This window comes from Rhinatrema bivittatum, chromosome 2 (assembly GCF_901001135.1).
Source record: "Rhinatrema bivittatum chromosome 2, aRhiBiv1.1, whole genome shotgun sequence".
Taxonomy (NCBI): Eukaryota; Metazoa; Chordata; class Amphibia; order Gymnophiona; family Rhinatrematidae; genus Rhinatrema; species Rhinatrema bivittatum.
Genome location: NC_042616.1, coordinates 153,543,777 through 153,565,741, shown reverse-complemented (window position 1 = coordinate 153,565,741; position 21,965 = coordinate 153,543,777). Strand labels below are relative to the sequence as shown.

Genomic DNA, 21,965 nt, shown 5'->3' with positions numbered 1-21,965 from the left:
CCTCTCTGCCTGCTTGCCAGTCTTGGCAGTGCTGTCTCCTTGGGAGTGAGGGTGAGCAGGAGCCTGGGATAGCAGCTTGCCTCCATACCTCAGTGCCATGCCCAGTAATGGTTGCCTGTGCACATCTGTGATCCATCTGAAGATGTCAGGGACCAGGATTGCTATGGAGAAACATGATCACCCTTGAAGCCATTGAGGTGCCGGGACGCCCTTGATGTCATTGAGATGCGTAACTGCCCTTAATACTTTTAAGGGGTCTGCACTGGAGTAATCGACACCTTGGACCTCGAGGTGGTGGAGCACACCAACCTCTAGCGTCAGGGACCAGGTCTGCCATCAAGCACCATGGTCACCTTTGATGCCGTCGAGGTGCAGGGATGCCCTATATCATCGAGGCGTGTAACTGCTCGCGATGCTGTAGGGGCCTTCTGTGCCATTGGCATCGGTGGAAGTGGAGTCTCACTGCACTGGCTTGCACATCAAGGTGGCAAAGTAACGGCACAAATCAACATCCTCAATACCATTAATACCTTGAAGCCACGGTACCCTCAGTGCCGCAGCTCCATCATGGTAACATCAATGCAGATGTGCCCTCGATGCCTGCGGTACTTTCGATGGCCGTAGGGAATTCGATGCCATCAAGGCACATGCGTAGCCACCCTTGAAGCTGTTGAGGTTGAAGTGATGGCAGACCCTTGATGCCGTCGAGGTGCGTACCCTTGATGCCGCAGCGACCCACTAGGTCATCTCAGTTTGTGGCCTCAATGCCATCCCGATGCAGTTCTGCTCCGATATCATTGATGCCCTCATCCATTGAGGTGCAGGGCCACCGTGGAGGCCCTCTGGCCACCGATGCCTCTCGTTACCACCTTGACTATGTGAAGCACCACTGACCAGGCAGTGGGTTCAACATTGAGCACTCTGGTTGTCCCTGAGGCTGTCGACCGTCGGGGCTTTTTGTGGCCCCTACACGACCCTGCAGCCCTCAGGTGGCAGGGTGATAAAGCAGCAGGCAATGCTAACAGTATCCTTGGGTGCATAAGGAAAAGTATCACTGGTAGAAAAAGCGAGGTAAAGTTGCCCTTGTACAAGTCATAGATAAGACCTAATCTTGAGTAATTTCTTCATTCCTAGAAGTTATATCTTTCCGATAACAACAAAAAGATGGTAGCATTTCAGAGGAGGGCTACAAAAATAGCTCACGGTTTACAAACCAAGCCCTACATAAAGAGTCTCAAGGAACTCAAAATGTATACTCTGGAGGAAGGAAGGGAAAAAGGGGGCACTCCAGAAGCGATTACAAAATTAAGTTGGAGGAGGCTTATTAGAAATGTGAAAAAAATAATTCTTTACTGATGGGTGGATGCATTAAATAGCCTACCTACAAAGATGGTAATAACTAAAGCCATGACAGCATTCAAGCATAGTTGAGACAGGAATAATTAGGCTAAAGAAGTTGGGAAGTAAAAGGATGAGAGGTCTAGATTCAGTACAGAAATGCATATGCTTATCTACTAGAAATTATAGCATAAAAACATGATGGCAGAAAAAGATCAGATGGCCTTTCTAGACTGCCCACCCACACCAACTGCTCAGCTTTACAGTCCCTATCGCTCCCTTAGAGATCCCTTGTGCTTATTGCATGCTTTCATGAATTCAGATACACTCCTTGTCTCCACTGTATCCACCTCCATGAGGAGGCTGCTCTATGCATCTACCACCCTCTGAAAAGAAATATTTCGTTAGATTACTTCTCAGTCTACCCTCCTTGATCCTCATCCTATGACCCTCTCATTCCAGAGCCTCCTTTCTTTTGGAAGAAGTGTACCTCTGGTGCATTGATACCTTGGAGGTATTTAAATATCTTACTTCTTCCCCTGTCTTACCTTTCTTATAGGGTATACATGTTTAGATATTTATCTGTCCTCATATGCCATATAACAAAAACCATCTACCATTTTCATAGTATTTATTAAAATATCTTTTTTATTGAACATTTTATAAAACTACCTACACACAGAACCAATAAACAGAAAACTCAGTTGTTTAGCATGTAATTCAGAACTTCTAAAGACAATTAAAATGTCCATAGACTAACTTATACCATACATAGAGTTGGCAAGCTCAGCCAGAGAACTCAAAAACCACATCTGTTAATATAACAGTAACATTAATGAAGGATAAAACAGCAAATGATAAAAGAAAATATCCAACCTTCTCCCATGAAGATAAAAAAAACACCCATAAGATCACCCCCAAAAACTTAAGCCATAGCAATTGAAAAGGAAAGGGAAAAGAGACTGAGAAAACATCCCGAAGTAGATACAAGCACAATATTCAGGACTTAATTTGTAAGCAAAAAAGGAAGTGGGACTGTGAAGAGGCGGAGTGGGAGGCAGCAGGACCGGAGCCAGGGCTGAGTATGATATGTACATGCACATATATACAAAGACACTGGATAGCAGGAGAAGCAGTAGGGTGCACAGGCATTTACCTTGTGTTTCTTCACCCTTTCCCATCCTCTCTCATGGCCTTTCACTTGTACAAAGAATTTGCACAAAAATATGTTGGCACATGTTTAATTTGTAATCTATACCAATTATATTTTTCTTATTGTGCCTTTCTGTAAACCAGAGCTTTCCAAACTTTTCATGTTGGTGACACACTTTTTAGACAAACATAATTTCGGGACACAGTAATTCAGTCTACTAGCAAACCAGAGGTTAAAGGTTAAACGAACAAAATGTATTTCGACAATTTATGTATGTTTCCTTAAATATATACATAATAAAATGTTTCACGACACAACCTATCTTGTGAAAATCTTTCATTTATATTAAAAATATATAATATTCCAAGATTAATGTTATTGTTATAATTTATGAGTAACAATAATAAAACAAAGTTATTGTGTTATTCAGTTTACCTCTTTAATGAGATATATGAGCTTGATGGGACGAGCACAGCTTTTGAATATTTGGTGTTAATAAGAAAGTCCAAAGGGTCTTCTGCGTAATTTTAAAAAGCTGGCCAGTTTCACACTATAAAATTATTTGATAGCCTCATTCAACTAATTCTATATGGCTATGAGAGTGAAGACTGGAATTTATAGGAAGGGACAGAATGTCAATATAAATCCTGTACCTCCAGTTCTGTAACTCTGTGCATCCACTGAAATTCCCCCAAATAATGGAGCTTGAATGTTTCCCTTACAGCTCATCATACTAAAGATGTTTTCAAATTCTGGTGTCACCTCACAGTAACAGCAGCACAAACACCTTCCACTGCCAGGCACATTGTGAACGAAAATAAAACCTCGCAAAAAAAAAAAAAGACACTCAAAATCTATACTGCAATCCCATCATAACATAACAGTAATAACACCAAGGACTCAAACAACAATAACCCTACCTGTGAAAAAGCAAGGGTAAATATTATACTGGGTCCTAGAATACCAATACACCACCTACTGAGGAAACAAAACAAACCCGATTGCTATAGATCCCTATGCTAGTGAATTTCTCATCATGGTCACACACACAGAGCAGAGACAGACCCTCACCAAATACAGAATACAAAATAAAGGAGCACAAATTAGACAAAACCTGAAATGGAAACCCCAAGAAGCCAGACTCTGTGTATTAATAATGGAAAAACAGAACCACCATTCCTCATAAAACAAATAAAATCAAGAAACATAAAGCATCAGTTATAATAGTAAACCATACTAATAAAGAATATTTTAAAACTACTGATAAATAGAATTTCTATTCATTAAAATCATATACATTTTGTACAATTTCCTAAACACCAATAAAATATTTCAAAACAGCACATATATCAAATAACACCCAATAATTAAAACTAATAAGGATTTTAAAAAGCCCCTGCTGTCCATATGTGGGAGCTCTTGATTTCCAGTCACCCTGATATTGTCAAGGATTAGGAGGTTATCCTCTCTCTCTCACACATACTCACATTTCCATTCTCTCTCACACATATACTGTCACATACATACACATTCATGCTGTTATACCCACCATAACCTCTCGCTCTCACAGACACTGACACACTCTCAAGCTCTAAGACACTCTCTCTCCCTCCACACACACACACCCCCACACAAACTCTTACTCCCCTGGATTTTCTCATACATACTCTGTCTGGCTCCCTCACATACACACAAACACACACACCCAGGCAAGCTCCCAGTCATTCTCACACACTGAAACTGACCCCCAGGCAGGCTTCCATTCAATTTCACACCACTCCCTCAGGCATGCACATTCATTCTCACACACACAGACCCCCAGGCAGGCACCAATTCATTCTCACACACACATACACCACACACAGGCCGGCACCTATTCTCACACATACAAACCCCAGGAAGACACCCATACATTCTCATACACAGACACACCCTCAGGCAGGCACACACTAAAGGCAAACCCCCTCTCTTTCTTTTGCCAGCAACCTCGGAGCCTCTCTCATTCCTCTGCTGCCACTGTCACTGCTGCCGCATGGCTATTGGGGAGGCGCTGATTGCTGCTATTGGCCCTGAAGCCCATTCTGCTGCCTCCTCTGTGCAGGCCCCGTGGGTTTCCACTTCCTCCATGTTGATCTCGTACATTGTGAAATCAGCATAGAGAAAGTGCTACTCTTGCACATTACCAAAGATTACATGTGCCAATCAGTAAAAAGTAATTTATTTCTTTTTTTTTACCTTTGCTGTCTGATCTTAGTTTTCTAATCGGTTGGTCACAGGCTTTTTTGTTCCACCTCCCCTTTCTTATTTTTTTTGCCAATTCCTTTCATATTGTCTTTTTTTCTATTTCTTTTCTCTCCATCTATCTTCTTCCCTCAAACATTCAGTCAGGTTCTCATTCTCACATGCTTTCTCTCTCTCACACACTCACAGGCTCTCTCTCATACAATCATTCATACAGTCTCTCTCTTGCATATGCTGTCTGACTCTCACACACCCAGGCTCTCTCTCACACCCACATGTTGTCTTGCTCAAGCACAGGCTCTCACTGTCACATGCTCTCTCTCATACAATCATTCATACACAGTCTCTCTCTTGCACATGCTGTCTGACTCTCACACACCCAGGCTCTCTCTCACTCCCACATGCTGTCTTGCTCAAGCACAGACTCTCACTGTCACATGCTGTCTCTCTCACACACACACACAGGCTCTCTCACATGCTGTCTCTGCAAACATTCAGGTCCTCACTCCCACACACAATCTCTCAACTCACCTCATACACACACACAATCGCTCAACTCACCTCATTCACGCACACAATCTCTCAACTCAGCTCAATCGCTCAACTCACCTCACACACGCACTCTACGGGCCCTCAGCCTCTCTCTTACCTCTGGGCCTCCTCTTCATGGGTCGCTGCAGGATGAGCTCTGCAGCGGCCCTGATCTTCTCGGGCCGATCCGCGGTGGGGACCCTGCACCCGGCCTCCTCCTCTTCTTACCCGCTGCAACAACGCTGCTGCTCCTCTTCTGCACGCGGCTGACGCTCCTCCCCCTTTCTGCCTGTGTGGCTCCAGCAACATTTTTCTTCCGGGGCCGCATGGGCAGGAAGGAGGCGGAGCACCTGCACGTTTAGACGTGCCCTTTTTCTTCGGGCCGTGGTGACGTGAACTCACCACGGCCATGCCGATCTTCCTGCTGTGTGTCCGCGGCACACAGCACAGCGATTCTTTACTGCTCAGCCGCCAGTGGGATGAGCTCCACCGGCGGCTGCATTGGCTCCCACTTGCCGGTGTGTCACGTGCACCGGGCTTGCGCGACACACCGGCACACCTCAGGCGACACACCAAAGTGTCGCGACACACACTTTGGAAAGCTCTGCTGTAAACCATTGTGATAGTGAATTAACTTAACGACGTGTAGAAGAGTTTTAAAATAAATAAATTTAAATCAAGGCTATGAGGCTGTTCTCGTCTCTGAGTAAGCAGCTCCAACACTATCTGTTCTGCTTTCTCTGGGGTCTAGGGGGAGGGGCAGAAATGATCCATTTCTGCTGGAAATGATTTACACTACCAGCACTGTTCCATTTCTGCGGGGGAGCTAGCACTGATTTACACTGCTGGTTCTACTTTCTCTCCTTGGCTACTAGAAAAAAAGGTGACAGAATGCCATTCTGGATTGTTCGGCCAGAAAGTCAGCCCTGGGTAAAAGACACAAAAAGGGGTTGAATTTGTACAAGTTTGAAACTTACGAGCTGTAGTGCTTATCAAGGCCAGGATTGAAACCTTATCAATTGGCACAATTGCTCATAAGTTTCAAACTTATGCTAATTCAACCCCCTTTTTTTTATTTGTGTTATTGAAGTAGATTCTGCAGAATAATATCGCCCCTTCTTCCCTGTAGAAGAGGAGGGGAGGAGTGGCGTAGAATGACTGTTCTTTGCTCTGTCTGCTTCAGGCTCATCTTCTCTTCCTCTTCCCTTTAAGATAGCCGGCTATATTCAATAGTGCGGCTATAGTGACTGAATATAGACCTCCTCATGCCTAGTTGCTACTAACATATGAACCATTACCATAGGGCGCTTATTAAAATCAGAACAGTAAGCTTGCAAATTATGTTCAAGAAGTAGAACTGCAACATCATGGAGAATTTTAATTGTGGTAACTTCATGGATTGATAAAATTATCTCTGCCCAGAATATTGTGATAACAGGGCATTCTCACCAGACATGAAAAAAAAAAAGAGCTCCTATCTCCACATCCTCTATTTGCTATAATTTCAAGGAGGGGTAGAAGTGGGGTAAAATACCAATGGTAAAATATTTTATATCCAGACTCCTGGATCGAAGAACTCTGTCATCCCAAATCCTATTCCCATAGCCTCTTAAGATTTATGATTACCTCAGATTCAGGTGCCATTAATAATATATAATGGACCGTAAGCCTTTGTTTTTAAGAGAGTGAAAAATTAGCTTTTCAAAGGCAGTTAAGTTTCTATTGCTCCTCCTCAAACCATGCTTTCCTCAAGCATTCGAGGAGGAGCTAGAAAGGCATGTGCGGATGATGGTCAACCAGGCCTTGCAGGGCCTCGATCCTCCTGTTCCCTGGGTACTGCCTTCGCTGCAAGAGCCTGCTCCACCGGTGCTTGAACCATTGCTGGAACAGCTCGATATGCTGCTCGGTATGTTACCCACAGAGCCAGCACTGGTGCCACAAGCCCCTCGGAGGCCTCTGAATACACTGCTGCCATTGCCACCAACCCCATACCAGTGAGCGACTCCTCGGAGAAGGACAGATCATCGGGCTCGATAGCAGGCCAGAGACTCGCGGTGACTCTTCACCGTCCAGCTCTCCCAGGGCCCTCTGGGTTTATTCCATGGATTCCCTCGGTGCCCCTGCTGCTGATGGCGCCATCAAATCCAATGAGAATTCAAGTTCCTCCAATGCCTTCGGTGCCTCCCTTGATACCGTCGAGGCCCAGGCCCCGCATCCAGGTGAGCCTTCATCCTTCCATATCCTCGGAGGGTCGCAGGGAGGGGGAGAGCCTCTACAACTCCCTGGGAAAGGGAAGCATCTGTATCTTCGTCGGATGAATCAGAAAATTTACCTTCTGAACTCTTCCCCCCCCCCCAAGAGGAATCATGATGATCTTTCCCCCCCCCCCCCCCCCCCCCCCCGGAGGATCTCTCCTTCACAAGGTTCATCAAAGCCATGGCTGAGTCAGTCCCCTTTCAGCTGTTGACTGAGCAGGACTGTAGACACAAAGTGCTTGAGATCCTGCAGTTCATGGATGCACTGAAGGAGGTAGTGGTGGTATGCGTCCATGATGTTTTCAAGGACCTGGTAACCTGCGTATGGGAGCATCCCATCTCTGTGCCACCGATCAACAGAAAACCTGATGCAGTGTACCTGGTTCAACCTTCCACCGGGTTTGACACAGTCAACTCCCCCACCAATCGGTAGTGGTAGTCAGCCCTCAAAAAGGCTAAGAGGGTGTGCACCCATGCCTCTGCTCATCCGGGGTGTGAACACAAAACCTTAGACGCCTTGGGCCATCATGTTTTTCAGAGCACCATGCTGATTGCCTGTATAGCTTGTTATCAGTTTTACATGGGGCAGTATTCTCGGAACTTGTGGTAGCAAGCCCTGGAATTCAGTAAGCGCCTGCCTCAGCAGTTCCAGGAGGAATTTCAAGCTGTTATCCAACAGGGCCTGGAGTGTGACAAACACGAGGTCCGTGCATCTGAAGACATATTTGAAACAGACATGAGGTCAGCTGCAGCTAGCATTTGGGGCCGGCACACACCATGGTTACGGGCCTCCGACCTATGCCCAGAGTTCCAGGACCTTCTAGCCGACCTGCCCTGTATTGGGGAGAACCTGTTTGGCGATCGGATTAAGGAGGTGGTGGCTCAGTTGAAGGACTATCAAGAGACCCTTCAGCAATTATTGGCTACAACTTCCAACACCCAGCCCAGCAGAAAACCCACTTAGCCATATCCAAAGCGGCCTTTCTACCAACTTTGCAGGTATTATCCTCCCGCTGCAAGGTCTAGGCCTCAGAGAGACTGGTCATAAAAACCAGGCAAAGGCAGCCTAGGCCCCCCTCGAGCACCCATAGCTCCAGCACAAAACCCCACCACCAGATTTTGACTTGTGGCAAGGGAGCCAGAGCCAGCCACGGAACCCTAGCCTCTTCCCCCCCCCCCCCCCCAGTTGGGGGTTGTCTCCAACTATTCACAGATCATTGGGGTTCGATGACGGACCACTGGGTCCTGTCCATCGTTCGCCAGGGTTACTGGCTTCATTTCCAGTGACTTCCATCCCACTCCCTGCCATTTCCCGGTTGGGGAACAGGACGCGATCAAATGCATTGTGCGGAGCTCTCTGCCCTCCTTTCCGTGAAAGCGATCAAGCCTCTGCCAACCGGCCAACAGGGCAGGGGGTTCTACTCCCAGTATTTTCTTATTCCCAAGAAAATGGGTGTCCTCCGGCCCATAATGGACCTGAGAGCTCTAAACCGATTCTTGGCAAAAGAGAAATTCAAGATGGTATCGTTGGGCACCCTAAGTCCTCTTCTCAAGGGAGGGAGGAACTGGCTCTGCTCCCTCAATCTGCAAGACACATATGCCTATTTCTCACAGGACAAGCAGGATGGTAGTCCTCGCATATGGGTGACATCATCAGGATGGAGCCCAATCACGGAAAACTTCTGTCAAAGTTTCCAGAACTTTGACTGGCCCCTACTGGGCATGCCCAGCATGGCACTAACCCTGCAGCCAGCAGGGGTCCCCTTTCAGTCTTCTTTTTTCCGCGCAGCAGTAGCCTCGCGGTAAAGGAGCTCTGAAGAGATTCCTGACAGGAATTTTCCTCACGGAATTATTTAAAATTAAATTGCCCCACAGAGGTCCCTCCTCTAACTTTTCTCTGACTGCGGTACTCCGGTAAGGTTTTACCCGTTTTTCCGTTGATTACCATCAAGTTTGGCCCTTGTGGCCTACTGGCCATCTACCATAGCGCAGCTCTATTTTTTTCAATGGCCATGGCGTCAGGGTTCCGTCGGTGCCCAGACTGTACTTACACCATGTTTATCACAGACCCCCATGGAGTCTGTGTAATGTGTTTAGGCCAAGAGCACGATGTCCTGACTTGCACCAAATGTGCCCTTATGACACCAAAAGGTTGCAAGGCCAGAATGGAGAAGATGGAACTCCTCTTCTGTGCTCAAACCCCGACTCCGTCCATTGCATAGACGTCGTCGGAACCGGCAAGTCGACTTCGCGCCAGCATCGACCGGTGACCGACCGCCATCGACGTCTTCACAGCCATCGACACTCTCTACTCCCCCTCAGGATCGAGGGGATCACAGGGAAAAACATCGCCATCGCAAGACTCGGACCATCGAGGGAGCGAAATCATCGACCTCGCCACCGTCCGAGCTGCCGTCGAAGAAGCCCCATCCAGGAAAGGCACCGACCATTCCTGCGACCGGGTCACCGAGGCAACCCTCACCCGATCGGGGTTTTGGAGTCGCGATTCCGCCTGTAAAGGTGGTCCCTCCGGCTATGCCTCTGCCTTCCTCTTCTATTCCGGAGCTGGGGCTGCTTGCTCCAGGTCTCCGAGAAGAACTGGACCTGCTGGTTCAGGAGGCCATCGACAAGGCGATGCAACGTCTCCAGGTTGCACCAGCACCGATTATGGAACCTGCCATCGACCCGATTCCAGCAGCGCTAGCACCGCTGCTATCCAGAATGGAGGCGCTCATGACCGCCCTTCCACCGATGGATCCCAGGTCTCTGATGCCCTCCCCAATGACAGCTTCATCAGGAGGAGAACTGTTCCGCATCCCTCTATCGGGAGTTTTGCCTCGGCCATCGATGCCGATACGTCCCTCGCCACCGATTCATCCGTTGGTGCCGATACGTCTGCCGGCGCCATTGAATCATCCATCGATGTCCTCAATGCCTGCACCGGTGCCTTCAATGCCATCATCGGTGTCTCCGGTGATTCCTCCGATGTTTTTGGAGACTAGACCGGGACCTTCAGGTATCCAACCCCCTTCACTTCCTAAAGGACAGTCTGCTGAACCTTATGACACTTGGGGTGATGATACTTCAACAGACACCGATGACTTACCTTCACCACCTTCTCCCACTGAAAGTAGAAAGCGTTCTCCTCCAGAGGACCTCTCGTTCATAAATTTTGTGAAGGAAATGTCTGAGTTGATTCCTTTTCAACTGCAGACGGAACAGGACGATAGGCATCAGATGATGGAGTTACTCCAATTCCTGGATGCCCCCAAAGTGATCACCTCTATTCCTGTTCATCAGGTCCTTCTTGATCTCCTCAAAAAGAACTGGGAAAATCCTGTATCAATTGCTCCAGTACACAGAAAGGCTGACACTACTTATTTAGTTAAGTCAGCCCCAGACTTTCAAAAATCCCAGTTCGACAACCACTCAGTTGTGGTAGAGTCTTCTCAAAAGATGGCAAAAAGGTCAAAACCTCACTTGTCTACCCCGCCTGCTAAGGAACAAAAATTCCTAGACAACATTGGTCAACGAGTATTCCAAGGGGGCCATGCTCATCTCCCGAATTGCTGCCTATCAGCTTTATATGACCCAACATAATAGGGTTATCTTTAAGCGGATACAGGACTTCTCAGAGTCCCTACCTGAGGAATTCCAAGACCAGCTACAAACCCTTGTAAACAAAGGATTTGAGGCAGGCAAGCATGAGATTCGAACTTCTTATGACATTTTTGACACCTCTACCAGAGTGTCTGCAGCAGCTATTTCGGCAAGACGGTGGGCCTGGCTTAAGTCTTCTGACCTTCGCCCAGAAGTGCAAGACCGGTTATCCAACCTACCATGTATCGGAGATAATGTGTTTGGAGAACAGATCCAAAGAATGGTGGCTGAATTAAAAGACCATCATGAGACTCTCAAACAGCTCTCTTCGCTGCCTTCTGACTTCTCCTCAAGACAGCCCTTCAGGAAGGACTCTTAAGAAGTCGTTCTACCGTCCAAGGAAGGCCTATCTGCCACCAGCAAGGTCCCGTGCTACCAGACCTTATCAAAAGCCTCAGCCTCGCCAAGCCCGAAAACAAAAACTACAAGCAGCTCCCCAGCCAGGGCCTGCTTCAGGTTTTTGACTTCCGCTTGGAGAGCAGCAGCCAGATTCCTCTGCCAAGCATACCAGTGGGAGGTCAATTGTGCCACTTTCACCACATGTGGCAGTCAATCACAACCGACCAATGGGTATTGGCAATCATTGCTCAGAGTTACCATCTGAACTTTCTCGCCCTGCCACTGGACTCCCCACCTCTGCAGAAGTGGGGTACGTCCGACCACTCCATTCTTCTGGATCAAGAGGTCTCCCTCCTTCTCCAGTCGAGCAATAGAACCCGTTCCGCACTCGCAGCAAGGCCTAGGGTTCTATTCCCGGTACTTTCTGATCCCCCAAAAATCGGGGGGTGTTCGTCCAATTCTGGACCTACGTGCTCTCAACAAGTACCTCCAGCGGGAAAAGTTCAAGATGGTAACCTTGGGATCGCTTCTACCTCTTCTACAAAGAGGAGACTGGCTCTGCTCTCTGGACCTCCAGGATGCATATACCCACATTGCGATAACTCCAACTTATCGCAAGTACCTGAGGTTTTTAGTAGGCCCCAAGCACTATCAATACCGAGTGCTTCCATTCGGCCTAGCGTCTGCACCACGAGTCTTTACCAAATGTCTCATAGTTGTCGCAGCTTTCCTCAGGGAAGAAGGTGTTCACATCTACCCCTATCTGGACGACTGGTTAATCAGGGCTCCAACCAAGCAAACTGCTCAGTTGTCCCTCGATTTGACTCTACAAACTCTAATTTCACTAGGATTTCTAGTCAATTACGAAAAATCCTATTTAGTCCCATCTCAAACCTTGTCGTTCATTGGGGCAGACTTGCAGGCAAAAGCTTTTCTACCTCAACAATGAGCGCTAACTCTCGTGTCTCTCACTCACCAGTTGCAGTCTCAGAATACTGCAACAGCTCGCCAATTCCTCGTCCTTCTGGGACACATGGCATCATCAGTCCATGTCACACCAATGGCCTGCTTGGCCATGGGACTCATGCACTGGACTCTGAGGTCACAATGGATTGAAGCTATTCAGCCTCTGTCAGCCAATGTCCACATCACCAACTCACTCCGTCTGTCTCTCGCCTGATGGAAAAATCAGAACAATCTCCTCCAGGGATTGCCCTTTCAAGTGCCAGATCCTCAAGTCATTCTCACCACCGACGCTTCCAACCTCGGGTGGGGAGCCCACGTGGCCGATCTGCAGACACAAGGGTTTTGGTCTCCAGAGGAAGCCAAACACCAAATAAATTTCCTGGAGCTTCGAGCAATGTGATATGCTCTCAGGGCTTTTCAGGATCGCCTATCAAATCAAGTCATCCTGATTCAGACGGACAACCAGGTGGCCATGTGGTACATCAACAAACAGAGAGGCACAGGCTCCTTCCTTCTGTGTCAGGAAGCTGCGCGAAGCTCTCTCCCACTCCATGTACCTCAGGGCCACCTATTTGCCGGGAGTGGACAATGTGTTGGCAGACAAGCTAAGTCGCATCTTCCAACCGCACGAGTGGTCTCTCAACCCCTCGGTAGCGAACTCCATCTTCCGACAATGGAGATATCCTCAGACAGACCTCTTTGCGCCCCTCAGAACCACAAAGTGGACAATTACTGCTCCCTCATTTGCAGCAAACGCTTTCAGCCCAGAGATGCCTTCTCCCTCTCATGGACAACTGGTCTGCTTTATGCATTCCCTCCACTTCCTCTTCTCTCGAAGACTCTCGTGAAGCTACGTCAGGACAAGGGAACCATGATCCTGATAGCACCTCAATGGCCACACCAAGTGTGGTTTCCAATACTACAGGATCTCTCCATCCGCAGGCACATTCCCTTGGGAAAGGACCCGCTTCTGATCACTCAAAACAAAGGGAGCCTACGCCATCCCAATCTTCAGGCCTTGTCCCTGACGGCATGGATGTTGAAAGGTTAATCCTTCAACCACTTAACCTTTCGGACCCAGTTTCCCGTGTCTTGATTGCTTCACGGAAGCCTTCCACGAGAAAAGCTTACTCTTACAAATGGAAAAGGTTCACATCATGGTACTCTTCTAAGTCCCTTGACCCCTTTTCCTGTCCAATCCCACAGTTTTTGGACTATCTCTGGCATCTGTCAGTCGGGTCTCAAGACATCTTCCATCAGAATGCATGTCAGTGCGGTAGCCGCCTTCCATAAAGGTGTCGGGGATGTCCCTATATCAGTACAACCCCTTGTAACACGCTTTCTGAAGGGCTTGCTCCACATCAAGCCACCTGTACGTCCTCCGGCCCCTTCTTGGGACCTTAATCTAGTTCTCGTTCGGCTCATGAAACCACCATTCGAGCCTCTTCACTCCTGTGACCTAAAATATCTCACATGGAAAGTGATTTTCCTTTTGGCTATCACTTCAGCTCGCAGGGTTAGTGAGTTACAGGCCCTAGTTACCTATCCGCCTTACACTAAACTCCTGCAGGACCGGGCGGTACTCCACATTCACCTTAAGTTTTTACCTAAGGTAGTTTTGGAGTTTCGTATTAATCAATCCATCATACTACCTACCTTCTTTCCCAGGCCCCATTCCAATCCAGCAAGCAGGCATTCCTTTTCAAGACCGTGCTAAAGCACACTCTGTAAGGGCCATGGCGACTTCAGTAGCACACCTACGATCGGTGCCGCTTCCTGACATTTGCAGGGCTGCCACCTGGAGTTCTCTCCATACTTTCGCAGCCCACTATTGCTTGGACAAAGCCGGAAGACAAGATTCCATTTTCGCACAGTCTGTCCTGCGTAACTTATTTCCAACATGACATACCTACACCCTTCCGCCTGCCCGGTGGGGTTCAGGATGCCCTCTACCAAATTCCACCCCAGTTGTTCTGCCTGTTGCACACCTTTGGGTACATTTGGTGCATGTTCAGACATCCTCAGCTCGGTACTCACCCATATGTGAGGACTACCATCCTGCTTGTCCTGTGGGAAAGCAAATGTTGCTTACCTGTAACAGGTGTTCTCACAGGACAGCAGGATGTTAGTCCTCACGAAACCCGCCCGCCGCCCCGCGGTGTTGGGTTCTTAACGTTTTGTTATTTTATTTTTCGGCACTGCCTGTAGCTTTCAAATAAGACTGAAGGGGACCCTTGCTGGCTGCAGGGTTAATGCCATGCTGAGCATGCCCAGTAGGGGCCAGTCAATGTTCTGGAAACTTTGACAGAAGTTTTCTGTGATTGGGCTCCATCCTGATGATGTCACCCTTATGTGAGGACTAACATCCTGCTGTCCTGTGAGAACACCTGTTACAGGTAAGCAACATTTGCTATCTCCATTTTTCATGGGGATCGGCAGTACCTCCGATTTCTGGTCGGCTGCCAACATTAGAGTCCTGCCCTTCGGCCTGGCATCTGCCCCTCGTGTTTTTACCAAATGTCTGGCAGTTGTCTGTGCCCATCTTCGAAGGCAGGGAATTCATGTATTCCCCTACTTCAATGACTAGCTCATCAAGAGCAGCTCTCAACATGAGGCTCGGGCTGCCATGCGCCTCACGATCGACATGCTGGAGGCCCTGGGATTTCTGATCAACTATCCCAAATCCCACCTTCAGCCGGCCATGCAACTGGACTTCATTTGGACACACCTGGACACTGTCCAGAACAAGGCCTAACTACCTCAGGAAGGGCAGAGACCTTAATGTCTCTTGCACGTCATGTTTCTGGCTGCAATCAGGTCTCTGCTCGCCACTTGCTTCTGCTGCTGGGCCATATGGCGTCGACAGTGCATGTCAACCCGTTCGCTTGTCTACACATGCACCATCCGCAATGGACACACTGCTTTCAGTGGTGTCAGGCGTCCCAAGGCCTGCATGCCCGCATCAAGGTCACGGGCGAGTTTCAGTGGTCCCTTCTGTGGTGGACAATTCCCGAGAGTCTGGTGAGGGGCTTTCCGTTTTTGGCAGCTCTTCCCCAAGCCACGATCACCACAGATGCTTCTCAGATAGGGTGGGGAGCGCATGTTCTAGGTTATCGTACACAGGGTTTCTGGTGGCCTCAGGAGACGCGACTTCAGATCAATGTTTTGGAACTGAAGGAGGTCCGTTATGCCCTAAATTGTTCAGGGAGCTTCTCGTAAACAAGGTAGTTCTGGTGCAGACCAACAATCAGGTGGCCATGTGGTATCTGAACAAGCAGGGAGGAACCGGATCATTTTCTCTCTGTCAGGAGGCAGTCCAGGTGTGGACATGGGCCATCGACAACAGTATAACTCTCCTGGCAGTGAACCTTCCGGGAGTGGACAACATCCTTGCTGATGCCCTGTGTTGGATTTACAGACCACACGAGTGGTCCCTCAAGCAGGAGATAGCAAACCACCTCTTCAGCTGTTGGGGAACCCAGGACACAGACCTGTTTGCCTCTGTGGAAAACAGGAAAGTACGCCGTTTTTGCTCCCTTGGCAGGAGGGGCGAAGGATCGATAGCAGATGCATTCTTGATCCACTGTGGGGCGGACTTGCTTTACGCTTTCCCGCCCCTTCCCCTCATCTCCAAGATACTCCAGAAGTTGCAACAGGATCAAGGCTCCATGATCCTGATTGCTCCCTCTTGGTCCCACCAGGTCTGTTACCCAACACTTTGGGAGCTGGCGGTGCATCCACCAATCCTTCTGGGAACGGCACCACACCTCATCACCCAGGACCAGGGCAGACTCCACCACTTCAACCTGCAGACCCTGGCCTTCTCGACTTGGATGTTGACCGACTGATGGTAGAGGCCCTCAGCCTATGGGAAAAAGTGTTCCATGTTCTTCTGGAGTCCAGGAAATCTTCTACCAGAAAATCCTACAATCTGAAGTGGAAATGATTCTCCTCCTGGTGCGAGGGTCGTGGCTTAGATTCCTTCACTTGCTCCCCTTCTACTTTTCTGGACTACCTGTTTGTCTCTCTCTGACTCCGGCCTACGGATCTCTTCAGTGAGGGTACACCTCAGCGCCATAGGGCATACCATCAGGGTGTGGATGGTTCTGCAATTTCTTGCCATCCACTCGTGGGCCGTTTCATGAAGGAGTCTCCTTGAATTGAAACCTCCTACCCATCCCCCAGCAGTTTCCTGGGATCTTAACGTGGTTCTCTTGCAATTCATGAAACACCCGTTTGCGTCATTGCGCTCTTGTGACCTGAAATACCTTTCTTGGACGGTGCTTTTCTTGGTGGCAGTCACCAAGTTAAAAGTTAATAAAAGGTGTCCCAGAACTATGATTGGAGGGGCAGGCAATAAATACTTTTAAATAAATAAAATATTTATTTTTATTTATATGGACTTGTTTTAATGAAGTCAGTGTTTATTGCTGTCAACCAAATTGTGGTGATGTAAGTAATATGATACATCCCGGTGTTCTAGCTTATACAACTATGCATTCTGCAGGACAAATTGAATTAAAGTGAGAGTTAGAAGACCAGGACTGGACACCCATTGGGTTGGCAACACCAGCAGAGGGATCTCATACAGAATGTCTCAACTTTGCAGATTGTGTTGTTTCTCAGCAGGTAGCCACAGTAAGAAATTTCCATGATTGCAGTGTTTTATTTAATAACTTCACCAAAATTAGTGTCACTAATTTTTCTCTACCCGACTTTCAAGTACGCTCCCTTAGCTCTGAGCCTTGTGGCATCACCACCTCCAATGCATTGTATGAGTTCAGGGCTGTTGAAAACTGACCTAGCTGCTCTTCTGTCACCATTTCTTTGGTTTTTATATGTTATATGTTTTATGTCTAGTCTGACCAAAAATCTATGAAAATGCCTGACTAGAAGATGTAGATGTTTGTTATTGATGGTGCTGCTTCTTCATGATGATTGTCAGTTAGCTTAGTAAATTCCTCTGTGCCTCTAAGTATTTATGCACACAAGAAAATTAATAAAAGCTTTTCTTATCTATATGAAACTTCTGTAATGATTCAGTTAGAAGCATGTACCTTCACTCAAGAAAATAATTACCAGATCCTCTGGTGCTTTTGCATGCTACAAGTAACCTGCCATCATATACAGGCTTAAGTTGAATTTTCAATTGCTGAATGATATATATTTGTTTTAAATGTTAACATTTTTTCATTTCTAATTTTCAGTGATCCAAACTGGTGGAAAGGTGAAACCCACCAAGGAACTGGACTATTTCCTTCTAACTTTGTAACGGCAGACCTTACTGCTGAACCAGAAATGAGTTGAGTACAACAATTGTCTAGCAAAAGAATGTTTGTTTAGAAGCCAATCATCATTCAGGTATAAAAGGTCTCTAGAACACTACCCTGTCAGAAAACACTTCATCAATACAAATCAGAATTGCTACTTCAGTTTGAAGTGCTTTATTCCCAGGGTGGTGTACCTATATTATTGGTGTTCTTTTCCTGACATTCTCAGCTGGGTGTGACTTCCCTGTCCAGGCCAGCCACCTCTGGGTAGCTGATCATAGGCTACATAGCTTCAGCTGCCTTTCCCTGCTGTTTCCTACCACAGCACCCTCTAGCGGTAGATGGGGCCAATTGTGCTCAACACAAATAGCTGTATGCTCTGGTAGCTTTATGCACAAGTAGCTGTATGCTACCAGGCTTTTCACCACTACAGCGCACTCTGTCACCTGCTCACCCAGGTGGTACAAATGCTTATGTACAAGCAACTACTAGGCCCCATCCACCTTCCCTGTTTTTGCCAGCACAGTGCTCTCACATGTCATGGTCTGGAGTATTACAACCAAGGGAGTCTCAGACAGATGGAGGGTCGTGACAGGACATGAGGTGGTTTTTTTTCTTAGGCATTCTTAAAGTAAATCTAAAGGACTCATTATAATGGGGATCATGTTTATCTGTCTGTGACCCGCTCTGTGAGGAGAAATGACTAGACTGCTTCAGGTGAAAGTTAGTTGGCGGATGCTGGCGCTATCAAGCAACCCTGCTACCAAGCTGCAAGTGTCTGCATTCAGGGTTTTTCCTTGTTAAAGACAGCTTTGGGTAACGAGTACTGGCTAAAGGAGAAATGCATAGGAGAAGAACAGCAGAACAGCTTACAAGGGGTGCTGTGGCAGCAGAGGACAGATACTACAACTGCTGTGCATCCTATACCAGGGGGTTCGAGTAATTGTTGAGAGCTGCCGCTCGTTTGCTTCGGTACAGGATGGAAGGCTGCTTGGAGGATGACTTGGGATGTGCGGGCTGGACTTTTGTGGGCCATACAGATTCATATGGATAGGGGGCACACTTTGGGATGGGATGGATGAGAACGCCAAGAGTCAGTGCTGGTGGTGAGGACAATATACCATGAGTAAGGAATGCCATGAACTCCTCTGTACACCACTTGGGATTACAGCCGTTTTACCAATTACACATAAAACAATCCTTCAGAGATAGTTCTCATACACGCAATATATTTTATAGTTATAACCGCGGTCTCATTTGTTCAGCTTTTTAAGCTGTTGTAAAAGGTTATAGTACAGGTTAATGATCCAAATACTTTTAGAAGGTAAAAGAGAATTATCATTGAAATCTGCTTTGGAGCAGAACCAATTTGTTAGGTCAACTTTTAGTAAGCAAAAATAGTCATCTTTTTGTATAAACTAGAATAAAAAGATAGCTGCAACTTATGGACTGGATTAAAAAAAAAAATTGAACAGCGAGACCATGTGATGTGCATTTCAGAAACCTGTTATTTTATTGTGTTAAAAACAATGGGCCTGATTTACTAAGCTTTTTTTTCCCATAGAAATAGAATGGGAGAAAAACGTTAGTAAATCTGGACCAGTGTTTATGACGGAAACTCACTGTAGTTTCAAATTTTGAATTATAACCTGTCAGAGTAACAGCATGAGAGAACTATTGAATCTGTTCTTTTTGCAGAAAAGACCAGAGCTTTCTTTAGGCTAGAATAGTGCTATAGTGAATGATGTATATATGGTGGAAAGACTTGAGTGCTTGACCTGACTTCCTCCGCCTGCTTTCGGGTCAACAATTTTCCTGATGTAGTGAAAGCAACCCAGCTTAGAAGAAATATTTCTGATATTGAGGCCTGGCGTGCTATAACTTGTAACACTAATGAATCAATACCCAAAAAATAGCATGAAAAAATGAGCCATACATCAATAAAGAATTCTGCTATGAAAAGAAGAGCTTGTGTCATATACAATGACCATTATATAGCGTCACTTGCTGCTTGTGGTTTTTTGTGAATAAAGCCCTGTAAAGCAACAACAGTAGGACAACTCTCATGTGGCAATTGTACCTTCTGTGCTACAGCTCACAAGGTCACAGAATGGCAGGACCCAAATACCGGCACTAAAATAATCAGCAAATATGATGTCAATTGCAATACAGATTACGTGATCTCCAGTGTCCATGTCAGAAGATATATGTTGGTCGCACGAAACGTAAGATCCGCACACGTCTTACAGAACACCGAAGTCGGATCAATAAAAAAACAGACATCAAAGCGCCAACTGTACAGCAATTGTATAAGTGAAGGACACACATTCGAGGACTTCAAATGGATTATATTGGAACACATTCAACCATCTTGGCGAGGAGACAGCATCCATACTGAATCTCAAAGAGAACCAATGGATTTACCGTTAGTGATCAGTCGAACCAGTCAGTCTTAATGAAAAAATAGTGGTACTCCTTAGTATAAAACACACAGGCTTTCCCCGAGTTTAGCAATTTTTTCAAAGATGGCTTCCACCAGACGCTACAGTGTAATTTTTAGGACAGTGCAGTGCAACGTCTTTGGGGTATCTTCATTCTTGGGGCCTGGTGCAGTTGCACCATGCCAGATTAAAGATGGCCTTGGCAAATATATAGAATGTAATTTTATGTGGTGGTGCCTGGGAGCAGTCCCATTTCTGTATTTTTTCTCTTCTTCCTTATCACCTCATAGGTCATTTTCCCAACTACACTCCCCTGCCCCCTTCACATCCACAGTAATGAAGCAGGTTTCAATCTGGCACAATACTGTCCAAGATGTGTGGAGATCTTTAGGGAATTATACTGACTGCCCACTTGCCAGCCTGGCCTCAGAGATGACAAATACTCTTTTTTTCTATTGATAAGCAGGGCTGAATTAGCCATAACAAAGGTGAAGTCATTTAGCAGCATCGAATGGACCTTTGTCTCATAGCTAGTAGAGCTTTAGCTCTACTGAGCACATGTGGGAATTCCCACTTGGGCATTGCCTTGAGAGCCCCCTTACTCTTTTTTTTTTTTTTTTTTCCTTCATCCAAGCACTAGCATGGACATTTACTTCAATCTCAATACCCCAAAGACATTGCACTGCACTGTCCTAAAAATGACACTGTAGCGTCTGGTGGAAGCCATCTTTGAAAAAAATGCTAAACTCGGGGAAAACCTGTGTGTTTTATACTAAGGAATACCACTCTATTTTTTCATTAAGACCGATTGGTTCGACTGATCACTAACGGTAAATCCATTGGTTCTCTTTGAGATTCAGTATGGATGCTCTGTCTCCTTCTCGCCAAGACGGGTGAATGTGTTCCAATATAATCCATTTGAAGTCCTCAAATGTGTGTCCTTCACTTATACAATGCTGTACAGTTGGCGCTTTGATGTCTTTTTTTTTATTGATCCAACTTCGGTGTGTGCGGATCTTACGTTTCATGCGACCAACATATCTCTTCTGACATGGACATTGGAGAGCATAGATCACGTAATCTATATTGCAATTAACATCATATTTGCTGATTATTTTAGTGCCGGTATTTGGGTCCTGCCATTCTGTGCTCTTGTGAGCTGTAGCACAGAAGGTACAATTGCCACTTGAGAATTGTCCTACTGTTGTCACTTTACAGGGCTTTATTCACAAAGCCACAAGCAGCAAGTGGCGCTATATAACGGTCACTGTATATGACACAAGCTCTTCTTTTCATAGCAGAATTCTTTATTGATGTATGGCTCATTTTTTCATGCTATTTGTTGGGTATTGATTCATTAGTGTTACAAGTTATAGCACGCCAGGCCTCAATATCAGAAATACTTCTTCTAAGCTGGGTTGCTTTCACTACATCAGGAAAAGTGTTGACCCAAAAGTTTAAAAAAGGGGTAGTTCTATTGGGGGAAAAAAATCACAAAGTCCTGATCAGATATCTCCACAGAATCAGAACTCTGCATCATATCAGTAACATTCAAAACATCAAAAAAAGAAAAAAGGTTGATGGACAGAATCCTTTTGAGAATTTTTCTTAGCTGAAGGTAGATAATAAACTTTAGCAATAGCTGGTAAAATGCTGTCAAGAATTTTCAGTGTCTCCAGAAAATATCTCCTCAACATTTGAGACAGTAACACTGTTTTCTGTCTAGAAAAATGAATTAATCTGATATTTTTTTGATCTGACCACATTTTCC

General features: G+C 46.4%; 1 protein-coding gene across 3 annotated transcripts in view; it reads left to right on the top strand.

Moving 5' to 3' along the window:
• STAM (signal transducing adaptor molecule) overlaps positions 1–21,965 on the top strand; it is a 214,711-nt gene that overhangs the window by 112,570 nt on the left and 80,176 nt on the right. For all 3 annotated transcript variants that reach the window (XM_029588752.1, XM_029588751.1, XM_029588753.1), the window contains one exon: positions 17,691–17,785. In XM_029588752.1, the coding sequence (XP_029444612.1) occupies positions 17,691–17,785 (95 nt within the window). The remainder of the gene's footprint in view (positions 1–17,690; positions 17,786–21,965) is intronic.